General features: G+C 38.7%; 3 protein-coding genes across 3 annotated transcripts in view; 1 reads left to right on the top strand and 2 right to left on the bottom strand.

Annotated features, from left to right (window-relative positions):
• The window catches only part of HLH54F, a 174,329-nt gene that overhangs the window by 20,227 nt on the left and 132,686 nt on the right, over window positions 1–21,416 (top strand). The window lies entirely within an intron of this gene.
• On the bottom strand, window positions 8,013–9,893 carry LOC137245717 (transcription factor grauzone-like). The gene is made up of 4 exons (XM_067776812.1): window positions 9,715–9,893; window positions 8,820–9,661; window positions 8,376–8,754; window positions 8,013–8,299 (listed from the first exon to the last, which is right to left on the bottom strand). The coding sequence occupies exons 1-4, from the start codon at window positions 9,844–9,846 to the stop codon at window positions 8,117–8,119; spliced, it is 1,536 nt and encodes a 511-aa protein (XP_067632913.1). The 5' UTR covers window positions 9,847–9,893; the 3' UTR covers window positions 8,013–8,116.
• LOC137246162 (zinc finger protein 43-like) overlaps window positions 14,824–21,416 on the bottom strand; it is a 63,369-nt gene continuing 56,776 nt past the window's right edge. The window contains exons 6-9 of the mRNA XM_067777247.1: window positions 17,693–17,851; window positions 16,347–17,374; window positions 15,175–15,556; window positions 14,824–15,109 (exon numbers count right to left, since the gene is read on the bottom strand). Of these exons, the coding sequence (XP_067633348.1) occupies window positions 14,879–15,109; window positions 15,175–15,556; window positions 16,347–17,374; window positions 17,693–17,851 (1,800 nt within the window). The 3' untranslated portion in view covers window positions 14,824–14,878. The remainder of the gene's footprint in view (window positions 15,110–15,174; window positions 15,557–16,346; window positions 17,375–17,692; window positions 17,852–21,416) is intronic.

The raw sequence follows: 21,416 nt of genomic DNA, 5'->3' as shown, positions 1-21,416 counted from the left end.
GTTGGTTTATATCCCTTATTTGGGGATAGCTTGGATCAAGCTGTCTTATAAGGTCACGTTCTCTCGCTAAGTTTTCGGCCTCCGCCGGAAAGTGGGGCCGAATTTCGGGAATTCTCCCGGCGGGAATGAAACGTGCCGAGGCGGATTCAATGACCTTGCGGAAGGCACGCTCCCCTTTGCGGGCATCAGTCGGATTGGGGGGCAGCAAAGAGGTTGTCTGTAAAAGATTTATATTCGTCCCACTTTCCTTTTTTGAAGTTTATGAAAGTGCGTTTTTCTGTGACGATGAAGTCGGCGGTACGCTCGAGCGAAATAAGTATAGGCAGGTGGTCGGATGCCAATGTTACCATCGGCTGCCAGTTGACGCAGTTTACGAGTTCTGCGCTCATGATTGAGATATCTGGCGAACTGTGACAGCTTCCTACCATACGTGTGGGAGCGTCTCCGTTTATTGTGCAGAACGTCGTTTCTTCTATTTGATCCGCAACATCTCACCCCTACTGTCCACCGGCAAATTTGAATACCATAGATCGTGATGGGCATTGAAATCGCCTAAGATAATGCGATTGTTGCCAGTGAGAAAGGCGCTGATATTAGGGCGGTATCCACTGGGGCAACAGGTGGCAGGAGGGATGTAGATGTTGATGATCTAGGTTTGCATCGCCTGACCGGACAGATAGGCCTTGACCGCGTTCCCTGCGGTCGATGCCAGGATCAAATATATAATATTGCACAGAGTGGTGTATGATAAACGCGAGGCCGCCTCCATTTCCGCTCTCGCGATCTTTTCTGTAGACATTATACCCAGAGCAGGTCTGCAATGCAGATCACGCTGTGAGTTTAGTCTCTTGAATCGCAGCAATGCGGATGTTATGCCGCTTCATGAAATCGACTATCTCCGTAATCTTCCCAGTTAGTCCATTACAGTTTAACTGCAGAATTCTGAAGTGCATAGGGGGAGATGTCGCCACTCTGGGGGTAAGTGACGGGTGACTACGCCTGGGTTGAGGAAGGCTAGGACGCAATTGCTGTTGTGGCCCTGGGACTGGGCGTCCTTGGGCAAGCATTGGGTTACCCGGATGAATTGGGTTTGCGACCTGGCAACATGGCGCGATGAAACCCGTCGGGCCACCCTAGCGGGTAAGGGGGTCAGAATATACCCGCGGTAGGTATGCCTGTCGTAAAATACCAGATTCAAGGGGTGTGTAGCGCAACCCTTCAGGTTGCCAGCGCAATATATAACTTCTCCAAATCCAATTGTCAACCTCACCTATCCGCGGCGAATCCTGTTTCACTAACAGACGAGGCTCTGGCGACCCCAAGCTCCTCATGGACCTTGGGGGTGGGGAGGGAGAGGATGGCCTGAAGGTTTAATGTGGCCACATAAATCGTTCCCGAGATGGTCGGGCTAGCACCTTAATGGTGCTGTGGTACCGGACCGTACCGGATCTGCATCCGGAAAAGGACCATCACATCGATAACACTCCCCAAAGCCTTCGGGGAGCAACCTTATCGCTACAACAACAACAACAACAAACCCGTCGGGGGGTTGCCGTCGCGGAGACCAGAACATCTAGGAAATTGGCACCACCCAAGGCAGGAGCTGCATTGGGCGGATGTCGCAAACATATATATTCTGTGCTGGCAAACGGTGCAAACGGAGGCAGGGACTAAGAGTCTGTTTCCCTGACCTACACGATTGCTGCCGGAAAAGAGGGGGGGGGGGGGGGGGGGGGGTAGAAGACGTGGGTAGGGGCTGATGCTCAGCATTGCTACCGACTCTACTACGAAGATAGTAGTTATGAGTGGTAGCAGCTGTTTGAGTTGTTGTCGCCGTGGGGCGCTAGCAGTAGCGGGTACTTGTTGTGGCTTGTTGAGCAGCGGGGCTGCTGGCAGGTAGTGGGGGGGGGCTCTTAGGCGTAGACTACGGGACACCCTTGGTCGTGAACAGCACGAAGCCACAAAAGATTTATAAAAGTTACGTGGACGTCGGGTTTTGGGATCAAGCCCAGAACAACCTGTCCGATGCAACCATCCCTTACACGAGACACACTGAACAGAGTAAGACCGTCCTAAAAAGATTCTTTTCCGGCAGATGCAGCAAAACCATTTCTCATGACAGGGGTCAGGAGACAGACCCGAATTGGATTCGATACCTTCCCGGAGCAAGAGAATATGGAGCAGTTCCGCTGCGAGGAGCTGCTGGGAGGATGACAATTTGTGGGAGGGACGCAACAAATTAAATGGGGTTACACTGAAATTTCAGTCCTTGGTCGGGAAAAATCCCGAGTCGTTCCGGTACATAGAACCGACTGCCTTGGGAAGCGAGGTATGCCTGTCGTAAGAGGCGACTAAAATACCAAATAAATTCAAGGGGTTGTGTAGCGCAACCCTTTCAAGGGATTGCCGGTGCAATATATAGCTTCTGCAACCCAATTGTCAACCTCACCTATCCGTGGTGAATCCTGTTTCATTAACAGCCGAGGCTCTGGCGACCCCGAACTCTTCATGGATCTAGGGGTGGGATGGTGGTATCGCCTAGAAGGCCTCATGTGGTCATAAAAAATTGTTCCCGAGATGAAGCTTGATTCGTACGCTGACATCGGTCGATGATCAGGTATCATTCCTACAGAACCATATTATTAGGCTTTTCGACAACCATGTGCCAGTGAAACTCAAAGCTGCTACACACAATAATACCCCTTGGTTTAGTGCCAATCTAAAACACTTAATTCACCAGCGTAACCTTGCTTACTCACGATGGAAAAGATACAAAACCCTGGAGGCTCACACCTGCTTCAAAGCAGCTAGGATCGCTGCAAACAAAGCCATTAGGTCAGCTAAGCAGAAATTTTATAATAACAAGTTTAGTGCTGCTTTGAGTTCGAAGGAAACCTGGAAGTCGATTAAAGATATTAAAAAAAATAAATGAAAGGCGCGATAACCTCCGAAGAGATCTAAGGCCGAGCTTCTCTTCCAATTTGCGTCGTGCTCCTATTGATTTTCCCTACAAATCGGCCGGACGGGACCTACATGTTTTATGCCGACTCCGAACGTCATCTGCAAGGCAGATGAGTTTTCACTGAGAGCTTTTCATGGCAGAAATACACCCGGAGAGCTTGCCAAACACTGCCGAGGGGCGACCCCGCTTAGAAAAATTTTCTTCTTATTGAAAAACCTTATTTCTAAAATTTTGATGTTGCTTTGCCCGCGGTTTGAACCCAGGGCATACGGTGTGGTAGGCGGTGCACGCTACCATCACACCACATTTCTGTTCTCCCTGATGTAGACATTAACAAGATAAATATAAATTTTCTAAATCTGCCAATCTCAACTGACAATATATGTGCTGACAATTATTGTATTCGCGCTAATGTTGATTTTGGTCCTCTTGAGTTTGCTAGTGTCGATGATTGTGGTGTCGTTCAAGCCATTCTTTCAGTAAAGTCTAATGCTATGGGGTTCGATGGTATATGTCCGAAATTTTTAAAAATAATTCTTCCTAAAATCCTTCCTCACTTAACCTACTTGGTTAACTCTGTGCTGACGTCCTGTGTATTTCCCAAATGTTGGAAAGTTGCTAAGGTAATCCCAATCCCCAAGCAAAACAAGGAGTATAGACCTATAGCTATTCTGCCTTTCCTTTCCAAGGTCGTCGAACGAATTTTGCACTGCCAGATAAATACTTATGTGCAGGATAATAACCTTCTCACAGATTCCCAGTCTGGATTCAGGTCGAATCGTAGCTTTAAAACGGCGCTCCTATCGGTGATAGAGGATATTCAAGACCAAGTTGACAAAAACTTTACTGCTTTCCTAACTCTTCTCGACCATTCAAAAGCGTTTGACTCGGTCGACCACACCGTTCTCTGCAAGAAGCTGGAGAACCTATTTAATTTCTCCAACTGTGCAACAGCCCTAATCAGATCGTATTTGGCCGACCGAACTCAGGCAGTAAGTGTTGGTAGCAGAAAGGTGTTTTAAGAGGCGTCCCACAAGGCTCAATCCTTGGTCCCCTGTTATTTGTTTTGTATATAAACGATTTGCCTGGTGTTCTCAAGTATTGTAATATTCACATTTATGCTGACGACGTACAATTGTATATTTGCTGTCCTAGTGATCGTACCAGTTCGTGTATTAATAACTTAAATTACGATTTGTGTCAAATTGGTACGTGGGCTTCTATGAACGGCTTATGTCTTAACCCTAAGAAGTCGAAATGTATAGTCATTCATAGATCACTAGATAAAATAGGAATGGAAAATTTAATTTTAGCTAACACTATTATAGAATACGTTGACACGGCAAAAAATCTAGGTGTAGTTAACAAAACCTTGACATGGAAAGATCACATCTTCCGCACAGTGGGAAAAGTGTATGGGATGCTTCGAATTAGAATCTGGCCGAACTTACAAACTGGGACATCGATGAGAAAGTCATAGTCATAAATAACATTTTGGAAGACGTAATGGATTCGATAATATTTGAAAAGCAAGTTCAAATCAAACTAATGAATAAGTGGAACGATCGTGAACTTACAGAACTGAACAAGCAAAAATATTAACTTTACAAGAAAGATATCAAACTCATGAGAGAATTACAATGATATAAAACGACACTACAAAAGAGTAATCAAGCTTAAAAAGAAGAAATACATGGAGAATAAAATCACAATCAACAGTAACAACCAAAGGCTGATGTGGAAATGTCTAAAAGATGCTGTAAATATGAACAACGAGAATTCTCAAATAAAACGAGTTTTTATAAACAACACTTATGTTGAGGAAGATTATGAAATTGCAAGACAATTAAATCAGTTTTTTGTTGAAAGTATAAGAATAATACGTAGTAGTATTGAAACCATTATGCCAGTTGAAGCTGAGGTAGACATAAATAGAAATTTATTTGAACTTAAAAATGTAAGTGTGGATCAGTTCTTGCGTACAGCGGCACCATTACAAAATAAATATGGTGGAAGAAAATTATTAACAGGTGTCGTCAAAGATAGTATGGTGTACTTAGGATACTATTATACTAGCATGGTTAATGAAAGCTTTAATAGTGATGTTTTTCCAGCATGCTGGAAAACGTCGACAATTATACCAGTTGAAAAGGTCAAAGGAACAGTAAAACCAAAAGAAATACGGCCAATAAACACGTTACCTAGCGATGAAAAAATAATAGAGAAAATTGTAAAATAACAGCTGCTAGAATATGTAAACAAATATGTAATTATTATAACGAGCAATCAGGGTTTAGATCAAAACACTCCTGTGAAACCGCACTGAACATGGCGGTAGCAGAGTGGAAAGAAGGAATGCAAACTAGAAACAGTCTCAGTTTTTCTGGACCTTAAAAGAGCTTTTGAAACTATTGATAGAGATATGATGTTCAGGAAATTATATAACATCGGCGTCCGAAATACAGCTTTAAAGTGGTTCAGAACAGGGCTGCACCTTAACGTTAAGCTAATCGTTTATCAAAAAATTTCCACCGTTTCCGTTGAAACACTTCGAAATATTATCGATAAAGAAATTATCAAGATAAATTGTATCTCGTTTTTAACCGAAACGAAAAGCTTTCGTTAGGGTTAAAAACGTTAACAAAAACGTGATACTTTATGTTTGAATTGTGCTGGCAATGCTATAGCCATGGTGAAGCCGTAAGGTGGTAACAACGAGCGCACATACACACACAAACACTATGTAATTTGTTTGTGCAATTCGTTGGTGGTAATGTCAAAAATACTCTGAGAAATGTTCGTACTGTCAAAATTCATGAGAAAAGTTGCAATCAGCTTGGCTAATGCTTTCACCTTTAATGACTCCGCCATCAATCAGCTTTGCCAGCATAGTTTGAAATTAATAATCAACATAAACGATTTGATTTCGTTTTGATATGGCAGAAAACGAAACGAAATCATTTCGTTAATTTGACGTTCTTAACGTTAATAAACGAAACGAAATGACTTTGTTTCGTTTATTAACGTTAACTATCGTAACGAAATGATATCGGTTCGTTGGTTAAGCATGCCTGGTTCAGAAGCTACCTTACAGGAAGAAAACAGAGAACTTTAATTAGGAACGTTATATCTCCTGAAATAGAAGTTGAAATAGGTTTACCACAGGGATCAGTACTAGCCGCGATTCTGTTCATAATTTACATAAATGATATTAAAACTTGTTTGAGTCACTGTAAAATAAGACTATTTGCAGACGATGCATTGTTGACGATAAGCTGTCCATCCATAACTGAAGCCATATCAAAAATACAAGCGGATATAGACTTTGTATATAAATGGATATATCAAAACAAGCTCAAAATTAATAATGAGAAAACAAAATGGATGGTTATGAGTAAAATGTACTCAGGAGTTGACAATGTAACCCTAAAAATAGCAAATATCCCATTAGAAAGAATAAACCAAATAAAATACTTTGGAGTTATAATAACGAAAGATTAAAGTTTGATGAGCATCTTAAATATGTAGAGGGGTAAGTTTCAAAGAAGATAGATTTTATGATACGGACGTGCAAGCACGTAAGCCGATACTATAAAACAATGGTTTATAAGTCTATCGTTGAACCTCATTTTATATATTGCCCAACGATTGTACTTACAATAGCTGATTCATGGATAAATACGTTGCAGAAAAAACAAAATACGGTGATGCGATTTATTTTAAAGAAGCGTTTTGATACTCCCATACAAGAGCTACTAAACAGCTTGAACTGGGTTAGTGTAAAACAGGCATGCTTAACCAACGAACCGATATCATTTCGTTACGACAATCAACGTTAATAAACGAAACAAAGTCATTTCATTTCATTTATCATTTTTCAAACTCACAGAAGCCAAAATCGAATTGATTGAAAAAGAATTTTTTACTTTATAAAATAAACATGAAATATCAAAAACACTTATTTTGTTTACAATAAAAACTTTTTAACTTTTTTTGTCACGGATGGGATAGAGCTCAATACGTCTTATTGTGGCGAATGTTGACTAGACTAAACAAGTCCCATATTGCAATACTGAATATTGAAGTGATTTATTCAACAGTTTAGCGATTCGAACGTTAGCAGAAGGTTTGGAATAAGTGGAATTTCCCAGAATTTGTTACATTTTTATATAAACAGATGGCTTACGTAATGTGCATACAAATCGACTTAATTAATTAAAAGCGATCTTCCGTAGATTCTTTGCGATGTTAAGAATAACAAAATTTTGAAAGCTTTTTCAAAATAAAATATTTCGGTACTATTTTAACATTTAAAAGATACTAAAAATATATTTAAAGCTTTAATTTACTATTATTTGGTAGAGTAGAGGTTTTTACAAATTTTTATCCACACTGTTGTCAATTTCATAAAAACAAGTTTCCCTCACCAAGATTACATTTCTCATGGAACAAACTCATATAAAATTCATAAACGACATAGGTAAATGTAGCAGCTACTGGACATACTTTGGAGTTAAGCTATGCATTCAAACAAGACTTAGAATTTATGCTGCTAACAGCTGCTCTTTTGGACAGAGTAGGCAAGTCTTAGTCAAGTCCCCTCATGATATAAGTCTCTCATCATAACTTTTCTAATGTACGGCTCGTAATCATGGACGGGGTCACGATAAGTTGGGATGGCCCTTAGAGTATTCGACAGTAAAATTTCTGTGAGATTGTCTGTGCCAACGGAAACGAATGAACGGCTTAGGAAACGGAGGAAGAGGGACACCTCCAATGAGTTGAGACGGAGAAGTAAAGGAGGACTTGATTTCTCTTGGTGTTCCCAATTATAGTCAATTATCGTGAAACAGAGATAGAGATAGCTGATTGGCTAAGCAAGAGTTGATGCATGCTTTAATTATTTTTAGAAAAGAGATAAACCGAGTGAGTCAATCCAAGGATTCAGTTAGTAAAAAAGTTGTTCCTGTGGCAAATAGGCTTCTAGCCTTGAAGGTCTTAGTACCGAAACGTTAAGCGTTTTTTGCGTTTCAACAATAACAACATCAAATTACACTCCATTTTTATTTCAGCACTTTTATGAATACGTACCCTGTTTAATCTGTAACATCCTATTCTAAGCAAAGTGAATTAAAGCTATAAAACTACAACAGCCTACTGGTTGCTTTCAATATGCGGGACCAATCCAGTGACAGTACGTTTTTTCGTACAATTTTCTTCCCATTCTTTTGGATGTTTTCGTTTACGATGAGCATACATATTCGCATTTGAATTAAAGGTTTGAGGACAAAATGTGCAGGTGTACAAAACTTCTCCAGTATGTGTTGTCATATGTTCCTGAAAAGTAAAAATAAGATAATTAATACATAATACATAACATAACAATAAAAACAAAAATATAAAAATTTATTACTGTTAAGTGTCTGGGACGTTTGAAGGATTTATTGCAAAGTTTGCAATTATGCCTTTTCTCGGTATGCACATTTTTCATATGACTGTTATGTGCTCTTACAGATGGCGATGTTTTTGAACAAATTGTACAGACTTGGGGCGTTTGACCCTCCGCAGTGTGCATCGCTTTCATATGTCTAGCTAAGCCGTACTTTGTTTTGAGCTCTGCATTGCACAATTTACATTTTATAGGAGATCTTGGCACGCCGGCATGTTCATCTAAATGTCTTTGAAATGCCTCATTTCCTTTCAAAGCCTTACCACAAATATCACAGATTTTGGCGTATAAATTTAAATGAACCAGCGCTAGATGTTGTTTCATACTATATTGATTACAGAACCTATACAGTTAAGAGATTTAGAATTACTAAAATTGTAGTATATACAAGATTTACTTATGACTCACCTTTTATCACATTCCGTACACTTAACATTTTTTTCCTCTTCTGGTGCATGAATAAGAATATGTCGTGCGAGTACTTTTTGTCGGTAAAAACCCTTCGAACATATATCGCAATTATATATCGTACGTTCTTTGGAATCATGGAAATTCTGTAAATGCGATTCCAGACCACTTCGATCGGATAATACTTTTGCGCAATGCTGACATTTAAAATATTCTGGATTGTTGTGTGTGTGTATATGATCTACGAGTAAGGCCCGTTTAAATAGTTTCTTACCACAGCATTTGGCATATCCATTAACTTGGTGCTGGTCTTTGAAATGTATTTTCAATTCTTTAAAATTTGCTAAAGGTTCTTTACAAAGAATGCACTCTAATTTGAAGTGTTGTGCAATAAATGCATTATAATCGATTGTTTTATGACAGGATTTATTTTTATGATTTCCTTTTATTTTGACATCAGCCGGATTTTTGGCTTGCCTCTTTTTGCGAGCTGTAAACTTTTTTTTTATTGAGCAGCTCACCTCTATGTCTCTGGAATTATTATCGCTTTCCAATATATCACACTGCTCATCATCAGACTTTTGTCTTAAGTTATTTGTGTCTATAGTTTTTGATAGCGTAACTTCTGGCTCTATGGACGGCGGCGACTCCAATTTATCTATTGCATGCAACTCGACTTTTATCTCACTAAGAGGAATCTCTAGTTCTTGCAAAGACTTTAGTTTGTTAATTGCTGTTAAATGTGCGTTTTTTATTTTCATATAAAATTCATGGAACGACTGCACCAAATGCCAACATTGACTGCACACAAATTTGTTCGATATATGCAATAACATGATGAGCTACAAAACAAAAAAGTAATGTTAAAAATGGCTTGTTGCTGTAAAAATCTTACCTCTTCTTTAAAATGTTGTTTAATTGTTTCAAGTGCTTGCAATGATTGCTGGTCACTTGAATCAATGGCGATGCTGTTCTCAGTCGTGTTGCATTTTTCCAAGCACAATATACAACATTGCTCGTGGAACATTTTGTGTAAAACTTGGATTAGTAATAACTTGAATGAAATGTTTTTGGTCTTTATGGCGGATTCACATAAACGAAATGGTCGCGCTGCTTCGCTTTGACGATTTCGCAGTTTTTCATATAGATGCGTTTAACTGAATCTTATGCATTATGAGTAGATTGCACGTATTTTTATGCAGAACGGTAGATTGAGCGACACTGGCGCTAAGTGTGCTGGCAAGTATTTTTGTTGGGTAAAAGTCTAGAAGGGTCGAGTGCTAATATGCGTCCTTAATTATCAGGAAGGATGTCAAACGACGCGTCTTGATATCAGTATTAATGATCCGAAGGCGGAAAATAAAAATGTTAACTCGTTCAAAAGATATTAACGAAAATCCGAAAAAAGACCCGCGGGTACCTCAGAAACCGGGGTGCTATCCATAGTATTTTTGGGCAGAACACCTTTCTGCGTTGGCGGCCTTCGGCCGCGCTTATAAAAAATTACCCTGGGTGGGTCCAACACCGGTTTGGAGACCAAAACTATATCCGCACAAAACACTTATGTTCACAATTTTTTTTTTGTGGGTACGACAACATTACAACAACCACATGAAAATCGCCAACTTCAACTGCAAATATCTCCGGACAGAGATAACATTTTTATTTTACGCCTTCGGATTATTGTTTTCGAGATTGATGCGCGTCTTTGGACACCTCTCGATATTTTTGGACGCGTATTAACAGTCGACCCCTGTTCTAGACTTTTACCTTTTGTTGTATAGGGAGAATGTTTATAACAGTGCTTCGCAAAATTTTGTATGTGAATGGGCAAGGCGAAATAAACTTCAATTGCCAAGTCTGAAGTTTCTTCATATTTATAAACGCAAAACCTTGATTAATTGTGGCGATGTTACTGGAATGCAAAAGCTTGTATTAAACGCATCTACATTTATGAAAATTTTCATTGTGCCCCGGCCTTTAGGTATGACACGAATGTTATATTTTTCGTTATTGCGAATACGAATGGAAAAAATCTGCCACTTATTTGCAAAATTTTAAACGAACACATACTTTTGGAGAGCACCTTCAATTTTTGTGAAACAGCAACAAGGACAGGCATGCTTAACGAACGAAACGATATCATTTCGTTACGATAATCAACGTTTATTAGTTTTAACGGATATAGTTTTAACGTTAATTTGGCGTTCTTAACGTTAATAAACGAAACGAAATGACTTCGTTTCGTTTATTAACGTTGATTATCGTAACGAAATGATATCGTTTCGTTCGTTAAGCATGCCTGAACAAGGACGTGCAGGCGTTACTTTCTCAAGTGCAGCGGCAATTTTTTTATACTCAGAGTGCTTTGCACACAGAGTATATTAACTTTGATTGGATAACGGTTGGTTGTACAGGTATAAAGGAATCGAGATAGATATAGACTTCCATATATCAAAATCATCAGTATCGAAAAAAAATTTGTTTGAGCCATGTCCGTCCGTCCGTCCGAAATCTGATGATAACCACGCCCACTTTTTATGTATATAACATTTTGGAAAACACAAAAAACCTGATTATTTAGTAAATAATACACCTAGAATGTTGAAATTTGACGTGTGGACTGATATTGAGACTCTTGATAAAAATTTGAAAATTCTTTTAAAATGGGCGTGGCACCGCCCACTTGTGATAAAATCAATTTTACAAATATTAATCATAAATTAAAAATCGTTAAACCTACCGTAACAAAATTCGGCAGAGAGGTTGCCTTTACTATAAAGAATGCTTTGAAGAAAAATTAACGAAATCGGTTAAGGACGACGCCCACTTTTATATAAACGATTTTTAAAAGGGTCGTGGACGAATAAAATAAGCTATATCTTTGCAAAAAAGAGCTTTATATCAATTATATTTCATTTCCCAAGTGTATTTATAACAATAAATAGGAAAAACTTCAAATTTAAAAAATGGGCGTGGCACCGCCCCTTTTATGACTAAGCAATTTTCTATGTTTCGGGAGCCATAACTCGAAGAAAAATTAACTTATCGTAATGAAATTGGGTACATAAATGTTCCCTATAGCAGAAACTATTTCTAGTAAAAATGGACGGGATCGGTTAAAGACCACGGCAACTTAGATATAAAACAAGTTTAAAAGGTTCGTATACTAGAATAATAAGCTATAACTTAGCAAAAAATAGTTTTGATTCAATGATATTTCACTTATCAAGTTTTACTGTAAGAGGAAATGGGGAGAAATTTTTTTTAAACGGGTGGTGCCACGTGTTATGTAGAAAAGTAATTTATCTGAAATGAAATGTACAATTGAAGCTCACGCTGAGTATATAATGTTCGGTTACACCCGAACTTAGACACCTTTAATTGTTTTATTAAAAATTCAGTAAATATTTGTTATACCAGTTTCATACATACGGTTAATGAAGTAATTAGTCCAGCTTTCTACATTAAAGCCCTTATTGAACTCAATCTTCCATACAATGTACAAATTCTTAATTATATCATTATTGCTTTGGAGTCAATCTAGTACGGTTTGCTTGATGGGTCAGATTTTATTGTCAATTTAACAAATGACAATAATTTACGAAAATTTAGAAAAACACCGGAATGTAATAAAAGAAGGTGGAGGAAGATTTGGCAGCTGTCATATCGACCGCAGGTTGTAATTTGGAAGTACAAGAGGATGAGGGCATAAAAGAGGACCCTTTTTCAAAATATTACATAGTTAATACTTTGGTGGTATAAATGCAATTTTATGATGTAAATAATTAACTTACCTATCCTTATGCAATTTTATAATTTTTGCAGCAAATTAGGTTCTTTTGAAAGCATTAATTTACGTTTCTGGTCTGAAATTAATATCAAAAAGGCACCCCAAAAATTATATCCGGTCTGAATTATACAACCTAAGTGGGTATATACTGTTGTTGACTACAATGCCAACTAATATTGTATGTTAGTTGACGTTGCAAATCGATGGCTGCTCTTTGCTTAATGGCTCAAAGCAAGCTGAAATAAGTTCTTAAATATCTAATATTTTCGAGAAAAAATTTAACAACATACAAAAGCAGGCCGGACAAGGCTATCAACTCAGGTCCTGCTTTGGAGTATTAATCCACTGAACCTGTAGGAAGATCGATCTTTGGCCCACACGCCTAGAAATTCGACACTGAAGGCTCTTTATTAGGGTCGCCACACGGCATGGCTGACTAGCAAATCATCTGTTGACTCGGAAACGGATGCACAGGGCCAATCAGGCGGACAAGCTTCAGCTTGTCATTCATCTGGGTAGCTGGTTGAGGTTAAGCGGGTCGTCATAAAACGGTGTAATGGAACAATGCGCTCCGCAGGGCGAGTTGACCACTGGCCTTGAAGCTGGGCATAAGTATACAACTAAGTTCAACTGAAAACTGAAAGACAAAAGCATCGGTTAGCTTTTTTGTCACTACCGTGACAAAGGTTTCAAGGCCTATCCCTTAACGGGAATGTGTCTGCTTGGATGAAGTTCACTTTCTCTCTGAATTATAAAACATAATTGCAAATGTTGACCTTATAGCCGTCCCCGAGATGCCATTGTCTGAACAAGGAAAGTTAAATACTGCGACGTTGCTGACAAATACTATAGTTCGCGTCTGTGGGGGCACGACGCAAATTGGGAGAGAAAATCGGCCTAAAATCTCTTCGGAGGTTATCGCACCTTGCACTTTTTTTAATTCATTACGAAAGCATAACACTCTTAATACACATCCAAAAGACGCGTTTTGGATCCAGACGCAAAATTTTAGCTTCCGTTTCCGGATTCGCGGGTGCATCGACACCCCTTTCATGCTGTCGTATAGAATTACCAAACTCAAATATTATTCCCATTTCACACACACTGGTAATTAAATATTTAGGAACATTTTTCGATGTGAAACTTAAAATTAATCTGCCCTGTAAACACAAGTTTTGTTCACAAGAAGTATTTTTATCCAACAGATAAACCTTAAGGTTTACTTGAGCAAACGGCCTTTAGTGAAGTTTTCCTTATTAAATCGCTGAATTTCTCATACAAATCTAAAATGTTGCATTATTTAATTAATAAATTATTGAATGCCTAATCTAACAAACAAATCTAGAATCGACAATCCTCCTTTGATGTATGAAAAGAAACATGAAGTTTCGTCGGAAGCCGACCGGAGGGAAAGGAGGTTAACTCAGTTCATTTTAGAGGGAGTGCTTATAGCCTTTCGTTTCGCATTTGACTTTTGCACCACATTAAATAGTAGGGCCCCGAATTTCTATATAGCTTACATTAATTTGCTTTCTTTAAGTTAATTAGGCTGTCCAGTTTCAGAAAGTCGTATATTTCTTCATCGTCTTTGCACGAACATGATTTCAATGGCCAGTTTCTTTGGCTTAGAAGTTGATACTTGTTGTTGTTGTAGCGATAAGGACACACCTCGAATGCCTTGGGGAGTGTTATCGATGTTGATGGTCCTTTGGGGATGCAGATCCGGTACGTTCCGGTAACAAGAACAATTAAGGCACCAGCCCGACCATCTCGGGAAGGTTTTAGTATGACCACATGAAACCTTCAAAGGCCATACCACCCTCCCATCCTCTAGATCAATAAGGAACTTGGGATCACCGGAGCCTCGGCTGTTAAAGTAACAGGATTCGCCACGGGGTAGGTGAGGTTGACAATTTGGTAGGAGTAGCTATATTTTGCGCTCGTAATACCTTGAAAGTTTGAAAGGGTAACGCTACACAACCCCTTGAATCAATTTGGTATTTTCGCCTCTTACGACAGGCATACCTGTCGCGGGTATATTCTAAGCCCCCTAACCCGCTGGGGGAAGATGATACTCGCCGCATATTGTTTTATTTTAGGTATCTACTTAATTTAGCTGGTTGCATCATTTTGCGGTGGGTATTGGGCGTAATTTAAATTGAAAAGCATTGACTTCATTCCTTAAATAGAGGTAAAGTTAAACTGAATAAATCCAAATGTTGTACTAAACATTATTATTTAAAGAGTCATACAAATAAAACATAATTTATTTATCTTCTACATTTGCAACCGCTTCAACAGATTCTATTATGGACACTAAATCATTTTGTAGTTGCTGCGTTAGTGCAGTGTTAGTAGATTTCTTTCCAAATTTGTCTGCCCATTCCTTTGGATGCTTTCGCTTGCGATGTGCATACATATTCGCATTCGAATTAAAGGTCTGAGGACAAAATGTGCAGGTATACAAAACTTCTCCAGTATGCGTTGTCATATGTTCCTAAAAATAATGATTAATTCATTAAATCAAACTAAATATCAAATTTTATATTGAACAAAATTTACGCGTAAGTCGGTTGGCCTTTTAAAAGCTTTGTCACATAGTTTACATGCATGTTTTTTCTGTGTAGTGTGGACAAATTTAACATGAGCAAGATGAGCCCGTAGTGTTGGTGACACTTTGGAACAAATTTGACAAACTTGCGGTGTTTGATACTCTTCGGTATGCATTACTTTCATATGCCGGGCTAAGCCGTACTTTGTTGTTAGCTCGGCATCGCATAGCTCGCATTTAATTAATGATCTTGGTAAGCCAGAATGCTCCTGTTGATGGCGTCGGAATGAGTCGCCACTGTGAAAAGATTTTCCACAAATATCACAGATTTTCGCATACAAATGTAAGTGGACCAATTTTAAATGCTGAGTCATAGCATACTTATTGCAAAATCTAAAATAAAAAAAGATGTTTAAACAGTTTTTTTGTAAGGAAGCTATATGAGACTTGTAGGCTTTGATTTTTGTTCGTCGAAAGAGCTCTTTATTTCTCAATGGTCTACTCAGTTATAAATAGCACTTTCAGGCGACATTGTCTTCACGGCTAATGCTGAATCTTGGATAGTAGAAGTACTTCACAATCTGTTGTTGTTGTTGAATTAACGATAAGGACACTCCGGATCCATTAAGGTACTAGCCCGACCACCTCGGGGAACGATTTATATGACCACATTAAATCTTCAAGGCCATCCCTCCCTCCCCACCCCATAGTTCCATGAGGAGTTTGGGGTCGCCAGAGCCTCGTCTGTTAATGAAACAGGATTCGCCGCGTGTAGGTGAGGTTGGCAATTGGGTTGGAGAAGCTATACATTGCGCTGGCAACCCCTTGAAAGGTTTGGTATTTTAGTCGCCTCTTACGATAGGCATAGCTACCGCGGGTATATTCTAACCCCCTAACCCGCTGGGGTCTCTCTTATCGTGAGTCTTCTCCATGATTTGGAATATCGTTTTGGTATTGTTGCGATATGTAGAATCAGTGACACCTCTGCGAGGTCTCGACTTAAAATGTACCTGCCATTAGCTGATATCGATAATTATTTATGATTGATATGTTAGCTAACCAGAACTAAATACAAAATGGGGCGTTAGTAGAGCAAATTCTAAAAAGAGATATGTGAGTTACGCAGGGAGGGCCGATGAGGCACTCCTATGTAGCATTTCAGCATCATTTTTCTAATACTCACGTTTTTTCACATTGCGTACATTTGACTTTTTTTTCTTCCTCTGGTGCATGTGTTAGACAATGCCGGGCTAACACTTCACGGCGAAAGAATGCTTTGTTACAAATCTCACAATTATAAACTCGATCTCTGGAACCATGAAATATTTGAACATGTGTGTCAAGGCCACGACGATCAGACATCAATTTTTCACAATATTGACATTTGAAATATTCGGGATTGTTGTGGAAGTGTATATGGTCCACGAGTACACCACGTTTAAGTAACTTTTTCCCACAGCACTTAACAAAGCCATTCGTTTTGTGTAGTTGTCGAAAATGGTTTTTCAATGTTCTGAAATCTGGAAGAGAAACATGACAAATATGACAAGCCAAGCTAAAATTTTTTGCAATAAATTGATCATAGTCTGAAGTTTTGTGTCGTGGTTTCTTATCCCTATTTTGTTGCTCAGTATTTCGTTCGCTCCGTTTCATTTTATTCATTTTAAGTTTTCTTTTTGTATATGGTCCTTTCTTTCTTGGTAAGCACTTCTCTTTTATTGTATTTTCCGGTTTGCTAGCAGGAAGAGGCGCAACATGTTCTTCGTTACTTGAATAACTCCTATCATTGTTAGGCATTGGTTGTGGCGAATAATTTATATCCATTGTGTCTTCTTCGCTTTTAATTTCCGAGAATTCTTTAATTGTCTCTTCAGGCTTTCCCTCATCAGCATCCTCTTTATTATCCATTCTAATAGCGCACATTTTTAAGGCAACAAGCGGCTCATTATCCGAATCATTTTCAATAATTAACTTTGGTTTACGTGGACGGCCGCGTTTACGCTTATGTGGTGTTGTCGCCAATTCATCTACCGCCTCTGGCTCCTCTTTTATTTCTGTGACAGCTATTTCTAGCTCCTGCAATGACTTAAGCGTATTGCTTGCTGCTAAATGCGCTCCACGTACACGTTCATAGAATTCATTAAATGACTGCAATAAGTCCCAGCATGTCTTACATAAAATTTTTGTTGAAAAGTACGACATCATGATGAGCTGGAAAAGTGAAGAAGCATGTAAAAATATGGTAATAGTCTAGAACAGGGGTCGACCGAAAGCGGAAAATAAAAAATAGTCCCAGGGGTAAGATCCATAGTATTTTTGCGCAGACCACCTTTCTGGGTTGGCGGCCTTCAGCCGCGCTTATAAAAAATTACCCTGGCCGGTCCACCAATGTTGTGGGATCAAAGATTAAATCCGTGCTTCGGATTATTTTCTAGGTCGATACGCATCTTTTTGGACGCGTATTAGCAGTCGACCCCTGTTCTAGGCTTTTACCAAAACTATTCAGCTCCATAGGTCCATGCCTCTTACATCTCCTTTGAAATAACGCTCAATTGCTTCCTTAGCAATCAGTGCTTGTGGCTCATCTGTATCCATTCTTATTTGGAAGTCTGTGGAAGAAGTTTTCTCCAAGCACAATATGCAGGATTGTTTGTCAAACATCCTGCGTCTTCTGATATTAATTCCTGTTTATTCTGTTAGTAGTTTCTGCAGCTCCACTTGAAAATCTGCAGTATCTAGAAAATTATAGCTTCATCAGCAATTTTGTATATTGTGCACTGTAGAACAGAGATGGGAAAAATCTGCTGTTTTCATTAACTGTGTTCCAATGAAAGTAGATCCAGATACCGATAAAAGTTCAACATCCAAATGCACAAATCACCTACCCCATTGATGAATGGATTTGCAACTCTTTGTTTCGAGAGAGCGCTGTCAAAATGCACATTTTTTATAACATTTGTCAATGATGACACTCCAAACAAAAATGAATAAATGTCAATATGGGGATTTTTGGCATACATTTTGGCGATTATAGTTTCGATCATTTAATAAAATGATAGCCGTAAAATATTAATTTCTTTAAACTTATTTTACAATAATACGACTAGCTAGAGTCAAATATAAACATATCTAAGTAAAATTTTCATTTTGATTAACTTAATTAGTCAAATATTGTAACGCATTTAACTCACAGTGAAAACCATATATTCTTTTGAAATTTCAGTAAATCGGACCTAGGACATAATAGTTAACTTTATTTAGTGGATATGGCTTTTCCTACATGTCTGACGTTCCAGGTTCTGTGATCAAAATGGACTGGTTGCATCGAGACTTCATATTTACAAAACCTGTTTTGAGTGATATTTTTTGAATGGGAAATAATATTTGCCTCCGCTTTCGAACTTATAATATATACACTAAAACAAGTATTTTTATCCTTTTTCCCATAATTTTGGAACGCTATTCTACAGTTGTAGGTCAAACTAATGTTTACCGAAACGTTTGGCCCGTTTTTCACTTTAGCTGGCACATTTTTTGTTCTGGCACCCGCTTCAGCTGGCGCTAATGATTTAAGCCGGAGTCATTGGTGCCGTATGTCGTATCGCTGTATCCGTATCCCTAACGTAATCAGCTGTTTATCGTTACGATGGTAAACCAAAACCCAATTGGTTGGCTACGATACGGTTACGACCTTGGCGGCACCAATAATCGATTGCATTGATTCTCATAAGATTGGTCGAATCAGCTGTTATTAGGTTACCGATACGGTTACCGATAAAGCACCTATGTCTCCAGCTTTTATCTGTGATTGTTGCAAGCTCAAATTTGAGATAAATCCCTCGTGAGAGCGAAAAAATTGAGAGCATAAACAAATGTTTCGTATCAAGTCAGGGATGCACCTTAACGTTAAGCTAATCGTTTATCAAAAAATTTCCACCGTTTCCGTTGAAACACTTCGAAATATTATCGATAAAGAAATTATCAAGATAAATTGTATCTCGTTTTTAACCGAAACGAAAAGCTTTCGTTAACGTTAAAAACGTTAACAAAACCATGATACTTTATGTTTGAGTTGTGCTGGCAATGCTATAGCCATGGTGAAGCCGTAAGGTGGTAACAGCGAGCGGACACACACACACAAACTCCATGTAATTTCTTTGTGTAATTCGTTGGTGGTAATAATACTCTGAGAAATGTTCGTACTGTCAAAATTCATGAGAAAAGTTGCAATCAGCTTGGCTAATGCTTTCACCTTTAATGACTCCGCTATCAATAAGCTTTGCCAGCATAGTTTGAAATTAATAATCAACATAAACGATTTGATTTCGTTTTGATATGGCAGAAAACGAAACAAAATCATTTCGTTAATTTGACGTTTTTAGCGTTAATAAACGAAACGAAATGACTTTGTTTCGTTTATTAACGTTAATTATCCTAACGAAATGAAATCGGTTCGTTGGTTAAGCATGCCTGTATCAAGTCATCTTTGACCTACCCAGATTGCGCATTCAGTAGTTCAAAATTGCTTCGTTCTGCACAACTACGTCACACTTGACTGCTTGAGCGAATGAAAGAGAAAAAACAAGAGCTAAAGGAAAATGACATAAAAATTTCCCATAAAAAACAGCTTGTGATTTGTGATGCAAATGCAACAACAACGCTGCGATCCTGACAAATTGAGTGCATAAAAGTGGCGAATGTTTGAAAAAAACGTTCACAATAGTAAACAGCCTGGATCACTTGTCAAATCGCTGTTCGATTACTTAAATCATTTGCTGAATAGTGTTTTTCCACAAATCACGAAGATGGTAAAAGTCTAGTTGGGGGGTCGACTGCTAATACGCGTCAAAAAATATCGAGAGGTGTGAAAAGACTCGTATTAATCTCGAGAACAATAATCCGAAGGCGGATTTTATCTCCGTCCGGAGATATTTGCAATTGAAGTTGGCGAATTTCATGGTGTGTACCCACAAAAAAAATGTGAACATAACTGTTTTGTGCGGATATAGTTTTGGTCTCCACACCGGTGTTGGACCCACCCAGGGTAATTTTGTATAAGCGCGGCCGAAGGCCGCCAACGCGGAAAGGTGTTCTGCACAAAAATATTATGGATCCCACCCCCGGTTTCGGAGGTACCCGCGGGTCTTTTTTCGGTTTTTCGTTAATATCTTTTGAACGAGTTAAAATTTTTATTTTCCGCCTTCGGATTATTAATACTGATGTCAAGGCGCGTCGTTTGACACCTCTCTCGATATTTTTGGACGCGTATTAGCAGTCGACCTCTCAACTAGACTATTACCAAGAAGATTACGCAATGCGCATGTAAACAGATCAGTTCTTTTGATTACGTATGAATTGAGCCTTTTCATTTAGCCGCGCTTTGATATACGTATATTTGGTGTTATTTGTAAAAGTTTTAATTAAATAATTATATTAATAATGCGTTGTGCAGTCTTTGGATATAACAACCATAGCAAGATATTTTTCCATTTTACGAAGGATGAAGTAGTGATTTGTTAAATTGCAGTTTTTAACTGAACAATTTTAGAAAAGTACCAACAAAGGGAAAAAATTTGGAAGATTACTAATTTTTCGTGCCAGATGGCGCTAGTGTCGCTCGATCTGCCGTTCTCCGTAAAAATACGTGCAATATACTCATAGAGGCGCGCGTCACTCAAGCTCAACTTCGATCCTGATACTGTAACAGGTTAAACTCTTACCTATCCGGAATCAGCCCCGACATACACAATGTCTGTCCTGCTTGCAATGTGTCCCCACATGACACCAACTATCTCTTTAATTGCAATGTGGAACCAACGCCTCCACTCCAACGCGTCCACCCCTGTTGAAAATGCAAGTTTTCTTGGACTCCCGTTAGAGGATGCTGACGACAATTTATGAGTGGTCGCGCCTATTGGATGGGGCGAAGCACTGCTACATCTACAACAAGCTACTATCCCGACCATTTCGGGAACGATTAACATGACAACATTAAACAGTATAGGTCATTCCCCACCCCCTAGTTGCTTGGTGCCTCGCCGGCTAAATATGTGTATGATACATTCTGAGGTGCCATGAATTGCACATTTGTGTTTCAAACCAACTTTTAAAAGTGTCTACAGAAAATCAGATGCATATTAATTCCAGGCTGAACGTTTTTTTTTTTTAACATTCGCCACTTGTGGAAGAAAAACTAAAATTTGCCTTACGGGCCGAACTCATAAGATTTTAGAAGCAGAATCGTGCTTTGACT

Source organism: Eurosta solidaginis, chromosome 3 (genome assembly GCF_040869045.1).
Source record: "Eurosta solidaginis isolate ZX-2024a chromosome 3, ASM4086904v1, whole genome shotgun sequence".
Taxonomy (NCBI): Eukaryota; Metazoa; Arthropoda; class Insecta; order Diptera; family Tephritidae; genus Eurosta; species Eurosta solidaginis.
The sequence above is the reverse complement of the archived record's forward strand: the minus strand, read 5'-3'. Positions and strand labels throughout refer to the sequence as shown.

Excerpts from the sequence above, each read along its gene's own strand:
- LOC137245717 (XM_067776812.1), bottom strand. The coding sequence starts at position 9,846 with ATGTTCCACGAGCAATGTTGTATATTGTGCTTGGAAAAATGCAACACG. Across the intron at positions 9,662-9,714 it reads AACAACATTTTAAAGAAGAG|CTCATCATGTTATTGCATAT; the intron begins GTAAGATTTTTA and ends TTTGTTTTGTAG. Across the intron at positions 8,300-8,375 it reads AACGTCCCAGACACTTAACA|GAACATATGACAACACATAC; the intron begins GTAATAAATTTT and ends TTTACTTTTCAG.